At 42.8% G+C, this 24584-nt stretch overlaps 1 protein-coding gene across 2 annotated transcripts in view; it reads right to left on the minus strand.

The window, feature by feature from the left end:
- Positions 1–204: 204 nt before the first annotated feature.
- The window catches only part of LOC143857994 (cysteine-rich receptor-like protein kinase 10), a 25726-nt gene continuing 1346 nt past the window's right edge, over positions 205–24584 (minus strand). Inside the window, exons 1-6 of one of the 2 annotated variants that reach the window (XM_077368584.1) lie at positions 8169–8282; positions 7524–7654; positions 6595–6805; positions 2586–2823; positions 897–1047; positions 205–811 (exon numbers count right to left, since the gene is read on the minus strand). In XM_077368584.1, the coding sequence (XP_077224699.1) occupies positions 458–811; positions 897–1047; positions 2586–2823; positions 6595–6805; positions 7524–7654; positions 8169–8274 (1191 nt within the window). In that variant the 5' untranslated portion in view covers positions 8275–8282 and the 3' untranslated portion in view covers positions 205–457. Of the gene's footprint in view, positions 812–896; positions 1048–2585; positions 2824–6594; positions 6806–7523; positions 7655–8168; positions 8283–24584 lie in introns of those variants that run through there. The other variant, XM_077368576.1, reaches the window with a different exon arrangement.

Here is a 24584-nt window from a genome sequence, read left to right on the forward strand (position 1 = left end):
TAACTGAAATGTTTATTTTCTTAAATGAATATTACTCAAATAATTCAATGCCTATTTATAAACCTTAACGTGGAGGAAACGTGTAGAAAGGAGGCGAAGATCACCGTCTTCAACCCTCTGAAGAATAGCGTCGTCTCCCTCGATAAAAACCCTTGAATCCACTAAGGAATAAGAAGGAATCCTTGAATCCACAAGAAAAAGATAAATACTGAGCAAGAAATTTTATTAAATGAGAAAACTTGATTTCTACATACAATACACATCCATATTTATAGACTTTCAAACTCTATCTCCAATCCAACTAGGATTAGGATAAGCTCTATCTGTTATCCAACTAAGACTGTGACTCTTGTATAAGAAATAGAACTAAGAAAAAAAAAGGAAAATAAGAAATCTACAGAAAATAACAAACAGTGTCCTACATCAAACCAGAACTTTTGTTTAGTACCCATTTTCCCTAACGAGGGTCTAATTCAGTAATCGACGCCTCATTCAAGGAATACGGTTTGAACTTACTATTGAAGTGATCGGAAGACTCCATTCCGTTCACTACCGAATTATTTCTTAGCACATCCGACTCCATCTGACTCCCCTCGATGAAAAATGCTGGAGGTGAAGGAATTGGCAAAGTTGAAGAGAAGCTGTTGAGCATAAGAACAACTGTTGACATTGTGGGTCTTTCGGCTGCATCTCCCTGAACACATAGTAGTCCCATAAGAACACATCTCAAAACCTCCTGTCTTATGCACTGTTCATTCAAATTTCGATCGATCAGCTTATGAGCAATTCCTTCGGTCCAATGCTGCCATGCCTGCCAAAATCCCATCAATATTGTAAATCTTCCCTTTTAGATTATACCTAAGCAATAAAATTACATTATAAAGTTTCATACATACATAGGTTAGAAGATCAATAGCTCCATCAGACTCATGGAAACCGGCGTTCTTTCGACCAGTCACAATCTCTAAGACCAAAACCCCGAAGCTAAATACATCTGATTGAGTTGAGAATTTCCCGTATACGGCGTACTCCGGTGCCATATATCCACTGCATGCAATCAGCAACCAAAATGATGTTTCTTTCCTCTTCTTGAATGCTTAGTAAGATAATTTTTAGTTTTCAATCTCATATATGGATATAATGTGGCTCTTGATAGAAGCATTCGCATACTATTTAGAATAATTTAAATTTTTTTACTTTTTGCTTATTTTTCTCAATTTTCTTTATTTTTTTCTTTTTTAGGTAAGTAAGTTGGGGTTTGGATTATTGAAAAAGAATGATAAGCATTACATTCCAAAATTTCCTTTTCCAAGTCAGTAACTACTATTTGAAACTTCTTGATCAGTGCCTGAGTTAATGTAAAACTCATTTTTCATTGATTCACCCAAGTTGACTCTTTTTTACTGTAGACAAGTTTTTGCCCAAGAACATAACTTAAAGGAAAAACACAATGAGCATGATCGGCAAATAAGTCTCATTGTGTTTGTTTATCACACTGAAAATGTTTAAAGCATATTTTAAACCTTAAAAACTCGAACTGACTCGAAAGTGGGTCGAGTCAAGTCCACTTGATTGAGTGATGACTGACTCGACTAAAAAATATCATATTTTCCTATTAGTGTACAAATTTTTTGTAAATATATTTACTATTGTTTACATTTTGATCCATAAAATGTGTAACTTGTATTGATTAAAACTATTTTGCAGTAAATAGAAGGTTGTGGGTGTTGAGGGTCCTACACTGCGTCGGAGGGCCAGGCCGACGCAACGTGCTCAATGCGAGCGACATGAAGGCCCACACATGGATCTTTCCTAGTTTAAACTAGGACCCTAATTTAGAAGTTTCTACTTTTGATTAGGAGTAATAAGCTTCTAATTTGATTTTGGAAATTGGTTTTGGATTTGTAGAAATAATAGGAAGTTAGAAATTGTGGTTTGTCATTGTTTTGGAAAGTGAGTTTCTAATATGGTTTAGAGTAAGTTTCTATTCTAATGTGATAATTAGTATTAGTTTTAATTTCTTTGGAAAGTGTAGGAAGTTAGGAAGCTAGGTTGCCTTGATCAAGGTTTTGAATTTCGGTTTTGGCTATAATTTCGGTCTTCACCGAAACTGAAATTTCGGCTGAAATCCCAAATTTTCGGTTGAAGCTAATGAAATGTCGGATTTTTCTCCCGAAATTTTGGCTGAAATTCCATAAAGAAATAAAAATAATAATATTTTATTGAAATTTAGACCGAAATTTGTTTCGTTTCGGGGATTTCGGTTTCGAAACGTTTTGGTTTCCGTGTTCCGAAACTTTGGATTTTGGTCGAATTTAAAACCTTGATAGAATCTGATGAGTTTTTAAGTATATTCATTTGTAGGAAATAAGCAGACTTAAGATTATCTAAGGCTCCATTTCTTTCAAAGTAAAATAGGCGCAAGACAAATTTTACGGCCATTTTTCCACTTAAAAATGTGCGTCAAATTTGTTTTATGCCCATTTTTCGTCGAAAGAAACAGATCCCAAAGGAAAAAAAAAAAAACTGCTTAGGTTGTATTCAAAATTCAATGTGAGAAAGAAAGGGATTGAATCTCAACTTACAATGTCCCTGCAATTCTACTGGTACTTGCATGAGTTTGGTCTCCACCAAAAAGCCTGGCCAAACCGAAGTCTGCAATTTTAGGATTCATGTCTCCATCTAACAAGATATTGCTAGTTTTCAAATCTCTATGAATAATCTTGAGTCGAGAATCTTCATGAAGATAAAGAAGCCCTCGAGCGATTCCTTCAATGATCTTGTATCGACTTTTCCAGTCCAGCAGCAAACATCTGATTGGATCTATCCAACCACATAAAATTATTAATAAAGGCTTTGTTTCTTTCGACGTAAAACAGGCGTAAAACAAAATTTATGGAAAAATGGTGGTAAAATTTATTTTACACCCACTTTATGTCGAAAGAATTGGAGCCAAATAGAGGAATAAAATGACCCATTGAAGTTGGCTTCTCAAAGATAATTCTTAAGCATCATTGAATTCTTAAAAGGAAATTTATAAGTAGATGTACAGTTAAAGCATTGTTTGGATTGCAGGAAAAACATTTCTGGCAGAAAAACATTCCCACTTTACACAATTTAGAGGAAAATGATATGGTTATCACTTATTTAGATGGATATCATAGTAAATTGAAGGTCCTTGTAAATAAAACTTGAACTGAAAATTGGTTCAAGTTTTTTTTTTAATGTATAACCAACAATGGAAAAGTAGTAATTTCTGGAAAAAAGTTTTATTCTAAAACTTTTTTAGAAAATTCCTGCAATCGAAACATGGCCTAATTAAAGCAGATCATTTCAGGTGTGCTCAACTAAGCCAGTCTGATAAAAAAAACGAAACTACTACTAACCATGTAGCCAATAGCCATTGAATCATTGTATATGCTCCAACCAACATAAAGATTGTGTAAGACTAAGGATTTTTTTTTTTTAACTCTAAAATTTTTTTAAGGGAAAACTGATATAGGTGATAAGGTTAATTATTAGTTGCTAAATACATATTGATAAAGTTTTATTGATCACTAATAGGGCCCTCTCTCATCTCCAAGCAATTAGTGCTATGGTGGGGGCAATTGGGCACGCCTCTGACATGAGTGACACGCTCACTAACTGTGCTGACCATAGGGGTGTTCATTATTCAGGTATAACCGAATTGGTTTGGTTTTGGTTTTTTTTTTTGGAAATTCGGTTATTCGGTTTTGGTTATCTCAAAAAAAAATTTCGGTTAACCGAATAACCGAAATTATAATAAAAACCATTATTTTTTCAAAAAAAAGTGTTATATGGGCACTCTGTATGATGATCAAAACCGTCCATTTGATTGATCACAACTTAATTAGGTTGTGCTCAAAAAATCATTTCGATAGGATGATCCTAGCCCTCCGATCCAAACCGAGATTTTGCTTTTTCCCTCTTTTTCTCCCACTAACCGAATAACCGAATTTTTAATCGGTTTAGTTTCGGTTCGGTTTTTAGAAATTTCTGTTCGGTTATCGAAATTTGATAACTGAAATTATTTCGGTTATCAAATTTCGGTCTATTCGGTTCGGTTCGGTTATAACTGAACGAACAACCCTAGCTGACCATGTTAGTGGATTGGAATGCAGTGAAGTAGGATTCTTGGATGATTGAAAGGAAGAGTGTATCTTGGAGCTATGTTTGATCGGTATTGTACTTCTGGTCTTCTACACGTCTAGTAGGATAAGTGAAGGTTGACTCTGCAAGAGACTTATACAAGAGGAGGTCTACTACATTATGTCATTCGAAGGTATCAGAGAGGAGGTAGAGTACATGACGACATGTGAGATTACAGATGAGGCTATTTGGTTGACCAAATCGGTTGTGATATGGGCCTGAAGTGTTAGGACCCAAAAGTGAGAAAGCGTACCTCGATTCATGTGTGCAGTGGAATATCGATTGATGGATTTAAAGAATATGAATTGCCAACCTGCAGAAAGTGCCGACCACTTATGATCCACTCCCTGTTCAACCATGAGTTCGATGGTTCTCTTCCAATCTCCAATCCCAGAGATTGTACATTTTGAACCGTTACCAGGGAGTGGTGTTAGAGTGTATGCCCTAAAAGTCAATTCTAGTTGTATTGAATTTATTATTAATGAATAAATTGATTGTTTCATGACATCTATTTCGAAATTTTTGGAGTATGTGACATGCTTCTTTACATATGTTTGTCTTTAGGTAGCATCGTAGGATAGGCCATGCACATAGAGAATATATGGCAAGGAGATATGACGTTCCAGTTTTTTGCAGGCCTAGAATGTTCACGGTTGGGGTTGGGATTGGACACCTTGTACGTATACACAGCCGGCATTAGAAGGAAATTAGATAATGAGGCAATGAAATGGTGTTGCAAGGACCAAGGTTTTAAATTTCGGTTTCGCTTATAATTTCGGGATTCACTGAAACCGAAATTTCCGCCAAAATCCCAAAATTTCGGTCGAAATTTGGTACAAGTCAACAAAATCCTGGATTTTTCTCCCGAAATTTCGGCTGGTAATTTCGGCTGAAATTCCATAAAGGAATAAAATATTATTATTAAATTCCAATTTCGACCGAAATTTCTAAAATTTTGACCAAAATTTGGTACGTTTCGGGAATTTCGGTTTCAGAACATTGTGGTTTCAGTGTTGATCGGTCCGAAATTTCGAATTTTGGTCGAAATTTCAAACTATGGCAAGGACACACAAAATGCCATAAATCCCAACATGAAGTAGGGAAGCATCTTGTTGATTTGTGGCAGCTGTGTGTGATATATTATGAGAAGAATTAAGTTTGTCATGCTAGGGCTAAATATATTTATGTGAGACATCACATGATAAGTGAGTGAGCGGCAGGTAGAATTATTCACTTAAAGAAAATATATATACATATATGAGTAAACAGATCCTGAGGTGGCGCTCACAAAACATAGGGGGCCCACTTTGTTTGGATGATCCAAAGCATTCATTTGATAGACCCTCACATAGATAGGGTGCCCACAAAAAATTAGGTCCATAGGATCATCCTAACCCTTCCATTTGTGGAGGTTTAGATCTATGGAGGTTTTATCCCCATCCATTTTAACCTCCACAAATGGAAGGGTTAGGATGATCCTATGAAGTTGATTTTTGGGCACACCCTATCTATGTGAGGTCCTATCAAATGAATGCTTTGGATCATCCAAACAAAGTGGCCCCCTATGTTTTGTGAGCGCCACCTCATATAAGCCACTGCTAGCGCCACTTCAGGAACCATTTTCTTATGTATAACATATACTGAGGCAATTACAAGCATTGTTTAAACATGGCTAATATCACTAGATGTTGATATTTGGCGGCCTACCACGTAGAATGGGGTGGATGCCTACAAGAGGTATGAAGTTATGTTCTTGAGAGCGTACAATATAGTTGATCTTCATGTGACTGAAACGGACCAAGACAGAGAGTGTTGCGAAACACGTCTTGTTAACTAAATGAGATTTTTTTATGATTTTTTTTAGCTTGACTAGCTAGGATAACTATAGATTTTTTAGGAGAAACTCCCAACACATACAAGCAAAACTATGCAGTTAGCGGTTTTTGTGAGGGTTTTTCTCTTGGTTTTGTCTTATGATGAGAATATGGTGGGAGCATAAATTTTTCCCTCGGCGAAGAGAAGTGTATGATCTTGGTTTGGCTTATAGAGTAAAGGGTAACAATTAGATTATGTTTCAGGTTAATCTCATTGTAATCTTTATATCGTTGCATCCTTGCAGTGGAAGATCATGATCTCACCCATAGATGTAGGCTTTTATGCCGAACCCCATAAATATTTTCTCTGTGTGTAGTTATTTTTTTTCCTTTTTCATTTGCATACTATTTGATTGTATTTGGTCCATCAATTTTCTACACAAGTGACCTACCACATATACTTCTTCATGCACATATTTTTCCTTGAAAGCACACACATGCACCATATAACAACTCAAAAACTAGCTTCAATCATCATGGAAGTCAATAAATCAGGGTTTTCAATGCTTGGGAAATGAGCTATATATGTAAGTTTGGAGATACTAATTACCAAATAGAAAGGTGTCAAGGCTTTTGTTTGGCATGTATTCGTAGACAAGCAGCTCTTCTTGACCTTGTAGGCAGCAACCCAACAACCTTACAAGGTTCTTGTGCTGAAGCTTCGCAACTAAAGCTACTTCGTTTCTCAACTCATCCATTCCTTGCCTATATCTTCTTAAAAGCCGTTTCACTGCTATTTCCTGCCCGTTCAATAGCTTTCCCTGGTAAAAAAAAATTAAGAAAATTTAAGTAACTTTAATTTAAGAACACAACTCCAAATCCTCCTAGTAAACAGTGTATCGCTCTTTTAAGTATGCCATGTTGCATGGATTCGGATTCACGTGTCGGGATCCGACACGGATTCGAGATCTTGGGTTCGGCAAGCCCCCAAAAGTAGGATTCATGAAAAATTTGAGGATAGAGGGTCATTGCGAGTTTTGTATTAAGAGAGTCGAAGAAGGGGTTGTGCACTAGGGTTTTCATATAAAAAAAATGTTAAGAAAACACATTTAAAGAGAAAATATACAGGATTCACATTTTAAAAGAGACAACGATGAATCGGATTCATCCGAAAAAAAAAACAGAATTCGTGTGGAAAAGAGACAACGATGAATCGAATTCTCCCGAAAAAAAAAAAACAGGATTAATGCGGGACACGGTTACGACAAGAATCTAGGTGTGTTCCAAGTGAATCCATGTCCGATTCGCATGTGGAGACGTGTTGACACGGATTCGGTATAGGGAGGGAAAGAATCCATGCAACATAGTAAGTATGTGATAGATTGACCTTGCTCAATCTGAGGATGATGGTTTTTCCTTAATCATATTTCAATTTTTATTTAGCATTAGTTTTGAATCCCTTCTAGATGAGTTTCTCAATACCAGTGTATCGTTCTTTTAAGTATTAATAAAAATTTTGGGTCCGCCCTGTGGCCGTACCTTGTAAACAGTTCCAAATCCTCCTTCTCCAAGCTTATTAATGTCAACGAAGTTATCTGTGGCTGCTTGGAGTGTCTCCAAATCAAATATTAGTGATTCCGTGGCATCATTATCCCCTCCAACTCGTCCGCCTAGAACACAAAACAAATTTTAAGCAAATTATGACCTACAAAGTGATGAATTTTCCGCCCTTTTGTTGATCTTGTAACATGTTTTGCGCAGCAAAAAAAGTTGATGAAGAAGAAGAAAAAGATCGATGATGATGATGGACTATTTGGATCCAATTATAAAACCTAGCTAGTTAATTAGGCCATGTTCGGCAGCCATGAAGAATTTTTCCAGAATATTAGTTTATCTAGTGGTGGGAGATCGAGGGAGAAATTGATGAGGCATGAGTGAGAAGAGGGTGAGAAGTGGTTGAAAATCAGGGAAAAGAAAAACTCTAGTCAGAATAGAGTTTTATTGTACCTATTTTTAAGCCACTTAGCACCATCTCCTAGCTCCTCCCTTCTCAAATTCTATCCCTCCCCCTTTTTCTACCCCTCTCTCCCTACATGGAAAACTAATACTCTCTGGAAAAAAAAAGTCATGGCTGCCAAACATGGCCTATGTATGAAGAAAATACTTATATTGCAAGATATTCACCATCTTTATTGCTTGCTTTCTTTCTCCTCAATAAGAAAGTGCAAATAGTGGATGTAAGAACCAATGTGATAGCCATAAGGATGCAGATAATTTGAAGCATTCTCATTGTGCTTTTATTTCTTGCACAAACAAGAAAAAAACTCTGATTTGCAAGGGATCTTTTGATAAAAAGAGTTAATGAGTATTGAATTGTTGTTAGATAAGAAAAGCAAGTAAAAAATGTTTAAGTAAAGGAAGCACAAGAAAAAACATTTAATACGTTTAGAATTTGTCATTTACAAAATATAGTGAGGGTAAAGTTGAAAAGTTGGCCAAAAAATGTGTTTTACTAGAAGAACGGAGTTTTTGCATAAAATTAAGTTTTAAACGGACTAGTAGATGGTGATCCTACCAAACATGGTTTTTTTTAGGGATAATTACATTTACACCCCCTCTAGTTTCTGACACATCCACTTCCACCCTTATAGTTTAAAACGTGACAAATACACCCCTGTAGTTTCAATTTGTTTAAGGTTTGCCCCCTCAGCTGAAGGTTCGTCCATAGATTGAAGGGTTAGGATGCTCCGATGGAGCTGGTTTTTTGGGCACACCCTATCTATGTCAGGACCCATCAAATGAACGCTTTGGATTATCCAAATAATGTGGGCCCATACCCGAATCCAAACACTACCAAACGCTTCGGATTCGGGTATGGGCCCACATTATTTGGATAATCCAAAGCGTTTATTTGATGGGTCCTGACATAGATAGGATGTGCCCAAAAAATCAGCTCCATCGGATCATCCTAACCCTTCAATCTATGGGCGAACCTTCAGCTGAGGGGGCAAACCTTAAACAAATTGAATCTCCTCAGTCTCTATTGACTCGAGACATAAAAAAGGGTAGCGCAAGGCTACTCGAGTCGAGTGTGGTAGGGAATTGAGCGATTAACGAAGTGTGTATTTGTCACGTTTTAAACTATAGGGGTGGAAGTGGATGTGTAAATGTAATTATCCATTTTTTTAATAACAAAAAAAGGGAAATGATCTTAGCTCTCCACTAGTTTGATATGTGGGAAAGCTTCTTGAGTTCCCAAAAAGCTCTGACAATGGCAATTAAACACTAAAAGACAAGAAGCTTTCGCCACATATCAAACTTTTTTTTGGTAGGTAAGCTAGGATTTGGCGTGGACCCGTACCGGTTTATTTGAATAATAAAGATAGTACAATCAACTCACAAATACTAACCTTATCACAAGAATAAGGAAACAGACCAAGAGTACAACGAAAAGACACTATCTGAGGATCGAACGGACGCACGAAGAATCTCGAAAACTCTCCACATATCAAACTTGTAGAGTGCTAAAATCATTTCCCAAAAACAAATGCCATTTAAAACTAAGTTTTGCTAGCTATGGTTGGGAGAGAGCTATTTCTGGAATATTTTAAATCTTAGCTCTGCCCTGAGATTTCTATACTCGTCCATTAAATTTGCTATCATCATCACTCCAAGGATAGCTACTCTTGTGCTGGAAACAAATACAACACCACCAACCCCACGACGACCCCCCCCCCCCCCCCCCCCCGGCCCATTCCAACATTTCCATAATCTAATTCTATTCGGGCAGAATCAGAATAGGGTGCCGATTCTAGTGCTTAATTCCGGAAATCCAAATGCTCACTATAAAAGTTTCTACTGTAAGAGTGCCATTATTTATTTCCACACTCATCCCCACTTTGCTAGGCAATTTTGTGTAAAAGCCAAATCCCAGCTCATTTTTGCAGTAGAGAAGCTCAAATTTTGTCTTATTCGTTTAATTTGTCTGCTCTCTCATGCAGTAGTGAGCCACGAAATGGCTTTCGGCAAAATTGCCTAGAAAATCACTTATTAGGCACTTCTCTCTAATTAGTTGATGATTTTGTTTTCAGGGAATAGATAGGAGTGCAACTAGCGTCGGGTTGGGTTGGGTTGAGGCCAACCCTAACCCAACCTAACCTGTGCCTTGGGCTGAGGATGATTAACCCTAATCCAACCCGCCTCTAAATCTCTCAACCCTAACCCAACCCATCTAATGAAATCGGGATGGATTCAGGTAGGGCCAAATAGAAAAATACAATATAACCCAAAGAAAATAAAGATAAAATTAGAGGTCAGGTTCGGGTCGGATTGCCAGGGCCTCAATCCTAACCCAACCCTAAATTAAATTGGGTTGGCTTTTCCCAACCCAACCCGAGCCAAAATCGGGTTGAACCTGACCCGAATTGCACCCCTAGGAATAGAACAACCTTTCATGATTCCAGAAAAGGAAAAACAATTACCAGTTGCATCCGAATGGTCCGATTGGTCGCCAGACCATGAAGGAAGAGGAGCTGTCGCCGGGAAAAATGGCTCCGACTCGAACCTTAAATAACAACACTCGCTATAAACCCGCCCACCAATCCTTTGATTGCAGCAAAGTGGAATGTCACTGATCCCCATTTGCAAGCAAGAGTAACAGTCGTTGTCCGATAAATCTCTCCGGCATTCCATCAAACCATAAATCTTGGCAAAATCTGTCAAACTTACCATACCTGTTGCAATCTTCCATGTATCAAAACAAGCCTTAGCCGAAAGATTTTGCATCAGAGCTCCCAACTTCTGATTAAAAACATCTGGGTTTGACGCATTGTGAGTATTGAAAAGCGAATTCCTGGGAAAACCTCGGAGTCTGGAGAAGAAAGGCTGGTCTGAGTAACGTAAGAGACAGGCGGCCAATTGAATTGCTGCACCTGTTGAAGAATAGATGATTAAATAACACAACTCTCAGCTTAAGCTTGTGGAGTAATTGTTGTTTCACATGGTATAAGAGATATTTCAAAACACTAGATTTTATATGATGTGTGGCCATATAAACTCGTACGGTAGGGATGATCCATACAGTCCATTTGTTGGTGTTGTGGGTAAACCCAGACTACCAACTGCATGCAGACACGTGGCCACACCTACGAAGGCAGGACAAACCCACTCGGCTGCGTCATCTAAGCAAAACAATGAGTCGAACTGCCGACAGGGCAGAAGGTAACGCAGGCAGAAGCATGTGGAAAGGCAAAGAACACCGTCTTCAACTCGTAGAAGAAGAACACCGCCTTCTTTAATGAAAAAACACTCTTGAATCCATAAGAGAAAATAAGAACCTAAATTTTTATTCAATTTCAAGATGACTCATACAAGATCCCACCACCTATATTTATAGGTGATGGTGCCCAAAATCCGACTGCACGTACTAGCTTGGTTGAGCCTATGATCCTGCGCTCACAGAAAAAGCGTTAGTGGGCCCGAAGTTGTGGCTCTGGGCGGCCACTTCGACACTCAACCCAGAGATGGGCAACACAGACAATGGACGATGAATGGGAGAAGGGCCAAGACAAGTTACCAGACCAGTGGAGGAGAATTGGATTCGATGCCCTTGCTTGAGTGTGTAGACGCCCTTTTATAGGGAAGGAGACCCACGATCCCATGGTGCCAATCATGCCCTTGATTTTGTCCACGTGGGGCGTGATGGGCGGCGGTTACAATCGTGGAGGCGTGATTCCCTGGAATTCTGGGCGGAGATGGAGGGTGGTGGTCTTGGCGGGAACTTTTGAATGTATTCAGAGCGCATTGGGTGTAACAGTGACCTGGATTAATCGCTTAATGGCAGGATTTCTGCAGTCATGTTTGATTCTTTCTGAGAGTCGACACCTATTCTGGAGAGTTGTATGAATGGCTTATTTGTTGGGACGGTTGGGTCGGTACCTTAAGTACCTTATATGAGTTTATATCGACCAGCTTGTGCTTTAGGGAATGGTTGTTAGGGTCGGTACCGGGTATACCGATTTTACCCCTAACATACTACCCGCCTACTTTCTTGTCCTGTTATGCAGGTCAAGGAAGTAGTTGAGCTTTTGAGAGGTAGCCAGGTACTGACTTATTTGTATTGACTGCCTGGTGATGATGGAGTTGAAGCGTCCTTGGCGGGAACTCGGAATAAATTTGAAGCGTCGTGTCACTTGATGGGTTGTAGATTCCCGATGGGATGGTTAGTAATGAGGCGCGCTTCCCCATTGGTCTTCACTCATTTTTCTCGCCTTGGATTTCGAAAATCGGCGAAATCATTAAACTCTCGCCTGGTTTTCCCGCTACATGGTTTCGAAAACTAGCGGGATCATTAAATCCCGCCTGGTTTTCACGCCTCGTACGTGGTTATAAGAGGTGGGGGAAAAACCATTTCTTTGCCATAGATTTTCCCTTCTCCCATTTTCCTTTTCGTCCCTCTTTCTTCATCTCGCCGGTGATGTCTCAAGGACAAGGTAATGGAAACCAACCGGCGGCAAACATTCCGGTGGTGGAGGTGAACTCCCCGTCGGAGGAGGAAAGGGGGCGTTATGATTATGCTGGAGAATCGGTGGCTAGGCGGACAAGAGGAGCTCAGAAGGGGAAGAAGGTGATGATGGTGGGAACTGGTTCACCAGAAATGGTAGTTCTAGTTGCAATGATTCCGGCAATGGCACCACCGGCGGTTGAAGGAGAGAAGAGGGGGCACGAATCTCAGGGTGATAAGAAGCGAAAAGTCGAACCCAGAGACCATCAGGATTCTCCGGTTCCCGGGGGTGCCATTCCTCCTGAAGGAATCCCTAGTTTCGCCGCCAATTTCAAGCCTGAAGCACGCAAAGGAGAGGGTGTATGGTGTGGCCAACCACCTCCTCCAAATGGGGGCGGAGGTTCTCCGTCTTCAAGCAAGGGTAGAGGAACTGGAGGAGGAGAATGGTGTTTTGAAGACCCAGCTGCAAGGAGAATCTGAAGATGGAGTGAGGATCGGTGCCCCAACTCATAGTCCAGAGGCTTTTCCAGAGGAAGATCCGTTGGAGGAGGATCCCGAAGAAGACCCTGAAGAAGATCCTGAAGAGGATCCGATCGGGTGATTATGCCATCGTTATCAACCAAAATTCTGATAATGGCACTACAAGGATCAAGCTTCCTTCCGGAGCAAAGAAGATTGTGCCAAGTGGGTGCCGTGGCATGATGGAGCAAGATGGTGATGGGAAGAGTCCGATATTTCTGTAGCTCGGTGGAGATTTAGATCTTCTTTTATCTTTCGTAAATGATTGTAGCTCGGTGGAGCCTTAGTTGTGCATTTCTTTCTTCTTCTTTTTCTTTTTTTTTTTTGTAATTGGCCTAGAAGCCCTCCTTTTGTAAAGCTTCTTCCATATGTAAATAAATAACAAAGAAAACTTTGTGTAACTCATGTTGTGTTTGTAGCAACTCTTACATTGGTCTATACCGAGTGATGTGAGGACTTTGATGTAGTTGCATATTTGTAGGACGGCGAGCAACGCGAGTGTTTAGATTGATTGCTCTCTATGTGCTTCTTGTTTGTTAGTCGGTGCCGGGTCCTGGATACCTCCTGTATGACCTTTCTAATGCGTCGTGTGGGGAACATCGGTACAGCGTAAGCAAAGTGTTCATGGTGATTTTTTCGAATGCTTTTGACCGACCGTCGCTACTGAGGGAAATTTTGCCTTGTAGATTGCCGGGTGCAGATTGACGTGTCATACGGAGATCTTTCGAAAGGACAGGTGGGAGAGTCGCGACGCTTCGATCCCAGCGTAATGGCGGTTTGGTACTTTGAGTCATGATGATGAAACGGCACATTTATGGTTCCAACAAACATGCGCGAGTAGGGCTGCAACTTGGGTCGGGTAGCATCGACCCGACCCGAAAATAGCTTGGGTTGGGTTCATGTTTCTCGGGTTTCGGGTCGAGCCAGGTCAACGATCCAAAAGCACGCATGAATCTCGGGTCGAGCTGGGTTTGAAGGGGCCCGACCCGACCCGAGTTACTTAAGTTATAATATGTATTTTTTTTTCTAAAGCTTTGTTACTTTAAAAGTGAAAACTTAAAAGTAAAGCTCACGCACGTACTCAATCACAGGGACTCTTTCCATCTTCTGTTCATTTCCCCCCTCTAGCTCTAGGATTTCAAGTTTCAACTAAATAGTTAATGCACTAAATAGTTTGTTGTTTATCTCATATGAGTAAAATCATTTTCATTTTCATTTAGTAATGCATCAATTTATTCTCTTTGGACTAGTTATTAGTTAAGCGCTAAAGAGTTTGCTATCCTTGAGTTTTTCTACTTCTATGAGTTGAGTTGCCTTGCCAAACAAGAGTTTTCCTTAAAAAATTGTGTCAACGTAAAAAAACCCGACCCGACCCGAGATTTATCATGGGTAGAGCCGGGTTTGGGAATCGTGGGTTTTCCGGAAAAAAAATCGAACCGACCCGACCCGAGATATTTCTCAGGTAGGGTTGGGTTCTTCAAAACCCGACCCGCCTAACCCAAGTTGCAACCCTATGAGCGAGTGAAGCGATGTCACGCGAGAGTTCATGTCAGTGGGACATGACCTTTTGGTTTCCCGCCCAAAGGTCTATAAAAGCCCTTCACTCCCTCTCGTTCCCTTTACTTTCCTTTCCCCTTCTCTTTCTTTTTTCCGGTGAGGGTTTTAGGGTTTTTCGGCGAAATTCCTCCTTCGCCTTTCGTTCTTAACATCTTTTTCTCCACTTTCTTCCTTTCGCCGGCTCTTTTTAAGTTGTTTTCTTCTTGAAGGGTTTTATTCGTCACCGGCAGAAGTTTTTTCTTTTTCCGGCGAGGTTTCTCACCTATTTCCGGTGCTGGTTCGTCTTCTCCGGCGGTATTACCAGCAAATCCTCGCTTGTTCCGGTGCATTTTTCTTCCTCAATCTTGTATTTCCTTTCGTTGCTTCTTTTTTCCAATATGTTTGAGGATACGGATTCCCAAAACCCGTCCGAAGAATCTGTTAGAATAGCAGAGTCATCTTCCTCCCCAAATATTCCACTGGAGGAAGAGGAGGCCAAAAGTGTCCCGGTACCGCCTTCCGAGAAGAGGTGTAAGGTAAGGGCAAAAAAGGATAAGGAGGTCATCCCTGTCCCGAAGAAAGCAGGGTCTGCTAGGAAAAAGTCAGTGACATCCCGAAAGAAGAAGGTACCGACTCCCAAGGTTGTCCCAGGGGAGGCGGTGAGTTGGGCGCCACGCCTCCTCACAATCCGCATGAGGCAGCAGATTCGGTACCTAGCAATCCCCCTGTGATAGCAGCTTTGACGATGGATAAGAGTGATTCAAGGTTGCAACCGATGGAAGTTCAGGCCAGGCATCTCGCGCAGGAATCGGCGGATCTTCACGAGCTTGATGTGCCTCATGGAATAGCGTTTCATCCGGAAGAGGCCGGGGAATCGAATGGCGGACATTGATGCTCGGTAGTGACATTCCATCTTCTATAAAATGGTGGAAGAACGAATTCTTTTTTGTTAAGGCCCCTCAATCAGCGGGTTGGAGGTTCCCCTTCTACTGGAGGAGGGCCGATAAGCACAGATTGGAATTAGACCCTCATCTTGAGGAGCTCAGTTTTTTGGTCTTTAACGATGTTGTAGGTAGGGGAGTAGAGGCGGGGAAGGTAAAATTTGACGTTCGGCAGTTTAAGTCCGAACGAAAGTTGGTAGAGTTTGCATTAAGTAACATGGTGTTGGATTCGGGTGAAGAATATGAGGATGATGAGGAGGAGGAGGAGAGTGAGGGAGATGAGGGTGAGGAGGTTGAATTGGTGAGGGTCGATACCGACCAAGATGGTGATTCTCTTTCACCTCTATTTCATGTGTTGCTTTGTTATTGTTCTCTCTTCTAATTCGTTGAATTGTTTTGTTGTTGCAAAAATGGCCCCTCAAGGATCGGGCGGTGGGATCCCTGCCTCGGCAATGGAGCAAGCATTGAAGGAGAGGACAGAGAAAGAGGCCCAAAAGAAACGGGAGAGAGCTGCTAAGCCTAATAAGGCGGCAAAATCCACGGCTACGACCACCGACTCTCAGGGGGCTGTGGTCATGGCCCAATCTCAAGAAATTGCCGCAAAAGGTAAACGGCCAATGGAGGCGGTGGAAAAAAATCCTAGTAAAAGGACAAAGGTTGTGACAGATCCAGTCCTGAATGATAAGTGACTAGATACCCCGGCTCCGACCATCATTTCTATTGAGGGTTGTGATAGGACCCGGACTCTCTTAACCGGAAGATGAGTCTTCCGAAAGAACAAGCTCTTCAACAAGGGGCTTATTTTGAGCCCAATTGGAAGGTCGGTATCAAAGACTCGGCGATTCATAACCCGAGGGTGGCCCTGGAGATGGCCATGTCAAGTCTCTTGCCCAAGGATTTGGTGGAGCTGGAGAAGACCTCGGCCAATGGACTTAGCCGGGAGATGGTTATCCTGGCAAAGAAGGTAAGTAGCTGGTGTTTTTTGTTTATCACTTGGTGTCGAAGGGGGGATGTTTTCATCTGCTTTTTCCATTTTGCAGTTGTCCGATGTTTGAGCTATTTCTGCGTCACGGGCGGATGGTTACTATGCCATTTACGTTCAAGCAGCCAAGGACAGGAAAGTTTCGGAGGATAAGGCGGCGAAAGATAAGAAGGCATATGACGAACCGCAGCGTATATCAACGATCTGCTCACTACCGCTCGACCCGAGCTTGAGGCTGAAAAGGCGGCGCGGACCCGAGTGGTTGAGGAGCTGGAGAAAACTGTCCAGCGCGATGGGGAGATTCGTTCTAAGGCGATTGCAGATTTCAATTTGTCCCCGGAATATGAGAAGGACATGGCCCTGTATGCTCTGGACTACAAAGCTAAGGGATTCGTCGAGTGTCGGGCCCAAGTTAAGGACCTAGACTCCGAATTTCCGATTGAAAAGCTGAAGGGACCACCTGGCACTGATCTTTCCAAGGGAGAAGATTTCGATGCGACCGAGCCAAACGAAGCTGAACATGTGGTCGCATCTCCCGGAGAGGGATCCTCTCTGTGCCCCCTGCTACCGAGCCCACCATTGAAGAGCCGGCTGAAAAAGATCTCTGAGGGTCTAGCCCTCTTGTTTTTTTGTTTTTTGTTTTTTGAAAATTCAATGCAATGTTCTGTTTATCAATGAAAAGTCTGTTGCGGTCCTGGGGGTGGTTCGGTAGGCCCAAAGCAGATTTGGCAATTCTTCGACCCACAATCCTCGAGCGTTTTCTACTCGCTTCTTTAGTCCCTGCAGGAGTATTCGGTTGGTTACCTCCACTTGTCCGTTGGCCTGGGGATGACCGACCGACGTAAATCTTTGCTCGATTTCAAGCCTTCCGCAAAAGTTTTTGAATTGCCTACTCGCAAACTGGGTTCCATTGTCGGTGACCAGGACTCTGGGTATTCCAAACCGACAGATGATGTTATGGTAAAAGAAGTTCTCTGTCCCTTGTGATCCTTTTTACTGCCTCGGCTTCCACCCACCTGGTGAAATATTCGATAGCCACATACATCATTTGATGCCCTCTGGTTGAATTTGGGTACGGCCCCAGCAAATCCATCCCCCACATAGCGAATGAGACCGGATTGGATATGGGTTTGTAGGGGACAGCTGGAAGGCGCGGTATCATCGCAAACTTCTGACATTGCTCATATTTCCTCATGAAATCTGAGGCATCTTGCTCGGTATAGGATCCGATACTCCAGTACTGTCCTTCAAATACTGGAGTATCGGATCCATCCAGCTAGGCTCTTCTTCGATTTAGAAGACTTCTTCTTTTTTTATGCTGGGTCGGGAGAGGATTTCTGTGTAGACATTGCCTGGCTCAATAATTCCTAATGATGCCATCTTGGAGAGGGCATCGGCCCGGGCATTCATGGTTCTAGGGATCTGAATTATCTGAAACTCTGGGAAGGTGGAGATTTCATTACGCAACTTTTCTATGTACTTCTACATCTTGTCGTCTTTGGCTTCGCAGAGACCGTTGACCGGCCCAACAACGAGCTGCGAGTCACTATGAACCCTGAGTCGATCCGCATGTAGTTCTGTGGCGAGGGCGATCCCGGTGAGCAAAGCTTCATATTCTGCTTCGTTATTGGATGCTTTGAAGTCCAGTTTCAAGGCATATTCCACGAGAAGGTTGTCCGGTCCTGTCAAAACTAAATCGGCGCCATTGCCCCCAGCGTTGGCGGAACCATCGACATACAACCCCCAGGGATGACCCGGGACCAGTGGTGTCGGGATTGGTTCTTCGGCCGAGACGTTTTGTCCTTCGGGCTCCTCTATCGGTACTGTACGTTCTGCTATGAAATCCGCGAGGGCCTGGGACTTGATTGTTGGACGGGGCTTTACCTGAATGTCAAATTCTCCTAATTCGATAGTCTAGTTGATTAGTCGCCCCGATGGGGTTGATCGGTGAGAACAGTGATGGGGTGCACCTGAAAATAAGGCCGGAGCTTCCTTGCCGATATGACAACTGCAAAGGCGAATTTCTCTATTTCTTGGTACCGGGTCTCGTCATCATGGAGTACCCTACTGACGTAGTAGATGGGTTGTTCCATTTTTCCTTCTTGCCGAACAAGTACAGAACTTACTGCGGCTGGCCCTACAACAAGGTTCAATGACAAGTCTTCACCCGGGACCTGCTTGGAGAGTAATGGAGGGGTCTGGGCTTACCTGCATATTTGAAGCGGACCAAGCGAAGACATCCGAGTTAGTTTTCAAAAACTCGATAAGGTCGGCCCTGGGCTTACCTGAGAGGAGGGAACCTATTTGGACTGTCTGTTCCTTGGACCCCAGAAAAGGGGAATCTTTATGAGTTCCTCGACCGGCTCCCCTCGCGTCACCTCGATTCGAGGGTCGGGACCTCCGATGGAGAACGTTTCTTTGGCAGCTTTCTTCTTCTTCAACAAGGTGGCGTAGCACACGCGGGCCTTTTCTTGGTCACCCTTGACTTCCCCAACTCTGTGCTTCGTGGGAAATTTTACCTTTAAGTGGGAAGTGGATACCACTTCCCCAGTTCATTCAGTGCCGGCCTACCGATGATCCCATTGTAGGTCGAAGGTACACGAACCACAAAGAAGGTTTGCATGATAGTTCGTTGGATGGGGTAGGTCCCAAATGTTACGGGTAGCTTGATCTTTCCCCGCACCTTGATTTCCCCTCTGAAGAATCCAAAGATATACCAGTCGACCGGCTCCAGGCGATCCTTGTCGATATGCATCTCATCGAAGGCGTTCTGGTGGAGAATGTTGACGGAGCTTCCGATATCTAACAGAATTCAGCTTACGTTGAAGTTGGCAATAGCCAGGCGGACTACAACAGCGTCATCGTGAGGTCGTTCTATCTTCCCGTAATTCTCCTCTGCCCCGTGTAGAGGGCGCATCCTTCTTCGGTTGGTCCTCCAGAGGCGAGGCCGCCGTAGCTGGTATCAATATTTCCGCGCTATTTTGGGCGCTTTGGCCTCCTGATCCGGTGTTCTCTGGTGACTGTTTTCTGCCTTGTGGTGGCGATCGGGGGAGCGACGCTCGCCCGAGGGTCGGTGAACCTCCGATTTAGGTTGTTGCTGATTTCTCGGCGGGTTTTGGAGATATCGGTAGATCCGACCGAGTCCCGCAAGTCTTTCTATCTCATTCTTGAGCTGATAGCGGCTGTCCGTAGTGTGGCCGTGGTCTTGACGATAGTGACAATATTTTTCAAAGTTCTTCTTCTTTCCTGTATTCCTCATTCTTTTGGGCCAGCGTATGGGTTCTCTGTCTCAGATTTCATACAAGATGTTGGACACTGTCGTGTTCAACGTGGTATAGTTAACTTTTTTCAAACGAAGGAATCGGAGCTCAGTGACTCGGTCGGTCATTATGTCGTGCCTGCTTGAGACCCGGTCCTGTCCTAGAGTCATCTTTCCAATTTTCTCCTCCCCGAGCGATCTTCGACTCCCTTTCCATGGAAAATGACTCCTCGTTGTTAATGTATCGATCATTCAAGGAGACTTTCATGTCACGGTCCCGAATGGCATGGCGAAGAGCGGCGCAGACCATGTCGAAGTTGGGTTCCTTGATCTGATGAAGTTCCGAACGAAACCAGCTAATGAATTTTCGAAGGGTTTCGTCTCGCCCTTGCCTTAGAGCCAAGAGAGTGTTAGCGGGCTTCTGTCGGGGCCAACTATTCACAGAGTAGGTGGCAAATTCTTTCCCAAGTTCATGAAACATCTCGATGGAGTTGGGCTTCAACCGGCTGTACCAGTTGCGCGTCCTTCTTTAAATATGAGGAAAAGGCCTTGCACATTGTGGCATCTAAAGCATTTCTGAGTACCATTTCTCGCCGATAAGTTCGGAGGAGCTCCAAAGGGTCGGTTGCTCTGTCATACAAATCAAGGCGGGGCATGTCAAAGTTCGTCGCAATGTCTGCATTGGCAATCCTCGGAACAAATGGGGAGGCAACCTCGTTGTCCCATTCCGCTAGGAGGTCTGGGTCGCATGGTCCTTTCATCTGTTGCTGGAGTTCCTTTATCTAACGCTGGAGATCGGCGACGATAGTGGAGTTTTCTCTCGGGCGATCGTTCCTAGTCGGGCTTTTTACAGTGGGGGGAGGCATTTGGGGAGCGAAATTCGCAAGTGTTAGTTCCGCTGCCGGGTCGTCGCGCCTACGTTGGCGATTCGTTTGGCGGTGATTCAGCGGTGGGCAGGTGATCGACGCGGATCCTTGTCGATGATGGCGGGATCTCCGATTCTGGGGGTTTCGCCCCTTTTTTCCACAACATCGACGGGAGAAACTTCCTCAACTGGCAAAACCATGGGTGGAGGTGGAGCCGCCGGTTGGGAAGGAAGCTTTTGCAGTACTTGTTGGAGAGCGTTAGCGACATCTCCAAGCTGTTGAGTGAACTAGTTAAGAGCAGTCATGGTGACTGGAATCTAGCCGGAAACACCCATTTTTCTTACTTCTATTGGTTGGTCTTGGTTCCGCTGACTTGTCTGGCTTCTCATCGCTATTCTATCGTTAGGTTGAGAGGGAGCTTTTGAAGCTTTAGATTTTGGCATCGAGGTCCCACAAATGGTGGCAATCTGATGATGCCCAAAATCCGACTGCACGTACTAGCTTAGTTGAGCTTGTGATCTTGTACTCATAGAAAAAGCGTCTATGGGCCCAGAGTTGTAGCTCCGGGCGGCCACTTCGACACTCAAGTCAGAGATGGGCAATACAGACAATGGACGATGAATGGGAGGAGGGCCAAGACAAGTTACCAGACCAGTGGAGGAGAATTGGATTCGATGCCCTTGCTTGAGTGGGTAGACGCCTTTTTATAGGGGAGGAGACCTACGAAGCCCATGGCACCAATCGTGCCCTTGATTTTGTCCACGTGGGGCGTGATGGGCGGTGGTTACAATCGTGGAGGTGTGATTCCCTGGAATTCTGGGCGGAGATGGAGGGTGGTGGTCTTGGCGGGAACTTTTGAATATATACGAAACGCATTGGGTGTAACGGTGACCCGGATTAATCGCTTAATGGCAGGATTTCTGCAGTCGTGTCTGATTCTTTCTTAGAGTCGGCGCCAATTCTAGAGAGTTGTATGAATGGCTTGTTAGTTGGGACAGTTGGGTCGGTACCGTTAGTACCTTATATGAGTTTATATCGACCAGGTTGTGTGTTAGGGAATGGTTGTTAAGGTCGGTACCGGGTATACCGATTTCACCGCTAACAATAGGCCACATTACTTCTTACCCAAGCTAATGACAAGCAAAAAATGAAAATTTCCACACTAGCCTAAGAAGTGCTAAAAATACAATAAAATGGAAAGTTAAGAATAGTCTAGAATTTGATACCTAGATTTCTACTAATTAAAGCTCCTCTAATGAAAGAAAGAAAATATATTGATTTATTGTCCTACATCAGATCCTCCCAACTTAAAGAAAACTCGTCCTCGAGTTTAAACAAAAATAGAGAGAACATGTTGAAATTTAGACCTATTGTGAAATAGATCTCCGCTGGTGAATGGCTAGCTTTGAATTAGAATTGAAATCATTTCCATCGGATTAAATATTTCCATCTACCTTGTAATCCGGCATGTGTGGACAGAAGGTTGGGCTTGTTTCGACTAGAAATCAAGGCCTCAATAAACTCTTTGATCCTGGGTAGTTGAGGTAGAACGTATCCTTCACTTTGCTCGATATGAACGGGGTTGTCATACAGATGGGATAAATCTTCGTCTATCATCACTGACTGATGCGCTTCAACTAAGAATTTCATCACGGCGCTCCAACGAATAATTCGTACTCTCCAGGCTCTCTGAATGATGTTGGTGGCGTATTTTGTGCACAAGTAATCAACTCGGGCGATCTTTTGACGCCACCAGCTCTGAATCTTGATTGCAGAATTGACGTACCTCTTAAATTCTCGCCTGGCCTGGTACATGCGCCAAGTCTTTTGAATTAGGAGACATGCAACTATCTTCTTGGTACGGTCCTGGGCTTTTTGGGCTTTCTCTCGCCTAATTATAGCCTAGATCTTCAAAGACTCTTGATACGTAGCCGGTGCGAATTCCCTGATAAAGAGATCTCGTACATCATACCAACAACTGAAGGGTGGTTGTCTCGATCTGTATTGTTCTCGTTCTATCTTTTTCAAGAAGGATTTAGCACGAAGAGCACGGTCACTTTGGCACACTTAATCATCTCTACGTGATTCCAACAGTATTTATCTATACCATCCTCAATTGCGTCAATCCATGCTAAACACGTTGTCTCGCAATCTCCATACCCAAAGAAGGGAGGAACGAAAGATAAATCCATGGTAGGTTAAGCAAAAGGAAAGTGACTTGGGAAAGGGTGATTAAATTTGTTGGGAAGGGACAAAAAGAGAGTTAAATCTTATGTTAAGAAGTAAAGAGGGTATCTAGTTGGAAATGATGGGGTAGGTATGGGAATGATCCAAGGTTGGAATAAGATAAGACAAGGGATGTCTTCAATAATTATGATGGGTTAAAGGGCTATTAAAGAGATCAATAAGTGGGTAAAATTGGGCTGTAGGTTTTTTTTTATGGTTCTTTTTTATTCTTTTCTTCTCTTGGTGGTGAATGGTAGTTCAGATAGAAGATGAAAAACATAACATGGATAAAGATCGGGACAACTTGCTTGTGCGGGAAAGCCACATCATAAATCCAAGCCTCCTTGATGGTGTTTGATGGTGAATGCAAGCAGGTTCGATCCGATGAGAGACCTCACTCTGATACCAACTAACACGGGCGGAAGCGTGCAGAAATGCGAAGAACACCGTCTTCAACTCATAGAAGAAGAACACCGCCTTCTTTAATGAAAAAACACTCTTGAATCCACAAGAGAAAATAAGAACTTAAAGTTTTATTCAATATCAAGATGACTCATACAAGATCCCACCACCTATATTTATAGGCCACATTATTTCTTACCCAAGCTAATGACAAGCAAAAAATGGAAAATGCCACACTAGCCTAGAAAGTGCTAGAAATACAATAAAATGGAAAGTTAAGAATAGTCTAGAATTTGATACCTAGATTCCTACTAATTAAAGATGCTCTAATAAAAGAAAGAAAAGATATTGATCTATTGTCCTACATAAGAAGGCCTCCACAAGAGTGACTCCTCACGGCGCTCGCCCTCGAACAGGAGGAGGACCTCTTGGAAGTCCCCTTCATGACATCATCACCTTCCAACTTGCTTCGACTAACTTGAGAGATCGGGCAATGTCACATTGCGCCATCACTAGAGACAAACGGTAAAGGATCCAAGCATCCTATTGCTGTAGTACAAGATTCCAGTATCTATTTGCCGCCATCGAGGGCAACAACTCACCTGTCACTTCACATCCTCGATTTGCCACCTTTGACTCATCGTATGATGCCAACGCCGGCGCCTAAACCAACAATCATCACCTTACCACATCACACTTGCGAGTACATAGAACCTCCACCCATAAAAGGGAACCCTCCACTCCACATCCAAGAGGTCGAGGGGATTCGATTTCAACCATTACCATTAGTGCACAAGAGGACACCCATCCCCCCCAAATGCACATATCCCCTTGCCCACCTAATGGCCCTTCGTTCCTCACTACTCTCTCCCCTTTTGTGTTCAGCACTCATTCTAGTGCTTCTATCTGATTTGAGTATCGAAGGGTTCCCTGTCTCCCATTTCAACTTTCATTTGCCCGACGAAACAGAAAGTGGGACACCCTTGCAGAACTCGGCCAGATTTGAGTAGCAATAGTTGGGTCACAATGTAAAATAGGTTGTGCCCAAAAATCATTTCCATAGGATGACCCTAACCGGCCCTCCGATCTATAAAGTTAATGCACATTATGGAAATCTCCAATGGAAATGAATTTTTGGGGCACAACCTATTTACATTGTGACCCAACAATTGGATGGGTTGGATCATCCTATGGAGTGGGCTATAACGTACATTTTTTGAAAAAAGAGGTTTATACGGCCGCACATCATATAAAATCTTTCAAAACACTACTCATTGATAATAAAAATTCACATGTACGGCCAACCCAAAAGAGGGGCTCCACACGTGAGTGCAACTTGGGTCGGGTTTTACCCGACCCGCATCAAT

The sequence above is a fragment of the Tasmannia lanceolata genome, unplaced genomic scaffold (genome assembly GCF_043159265.1).
Source record: "Tasmannia lanceolata isolate RefF3 unplaced genomic scaffold, GAP_Taslan_0.1 ptg000003l, whole genome shotgun sequence".
In the NCBI taxonomy this organism is placed as follows: domain Eukaryota; kingdom Viridiplantae; phylum Streptophyta; class Magnoliopsida; order Canellales; family Winteraceae; genus Tasmannia; species Tasmannia lanceolata.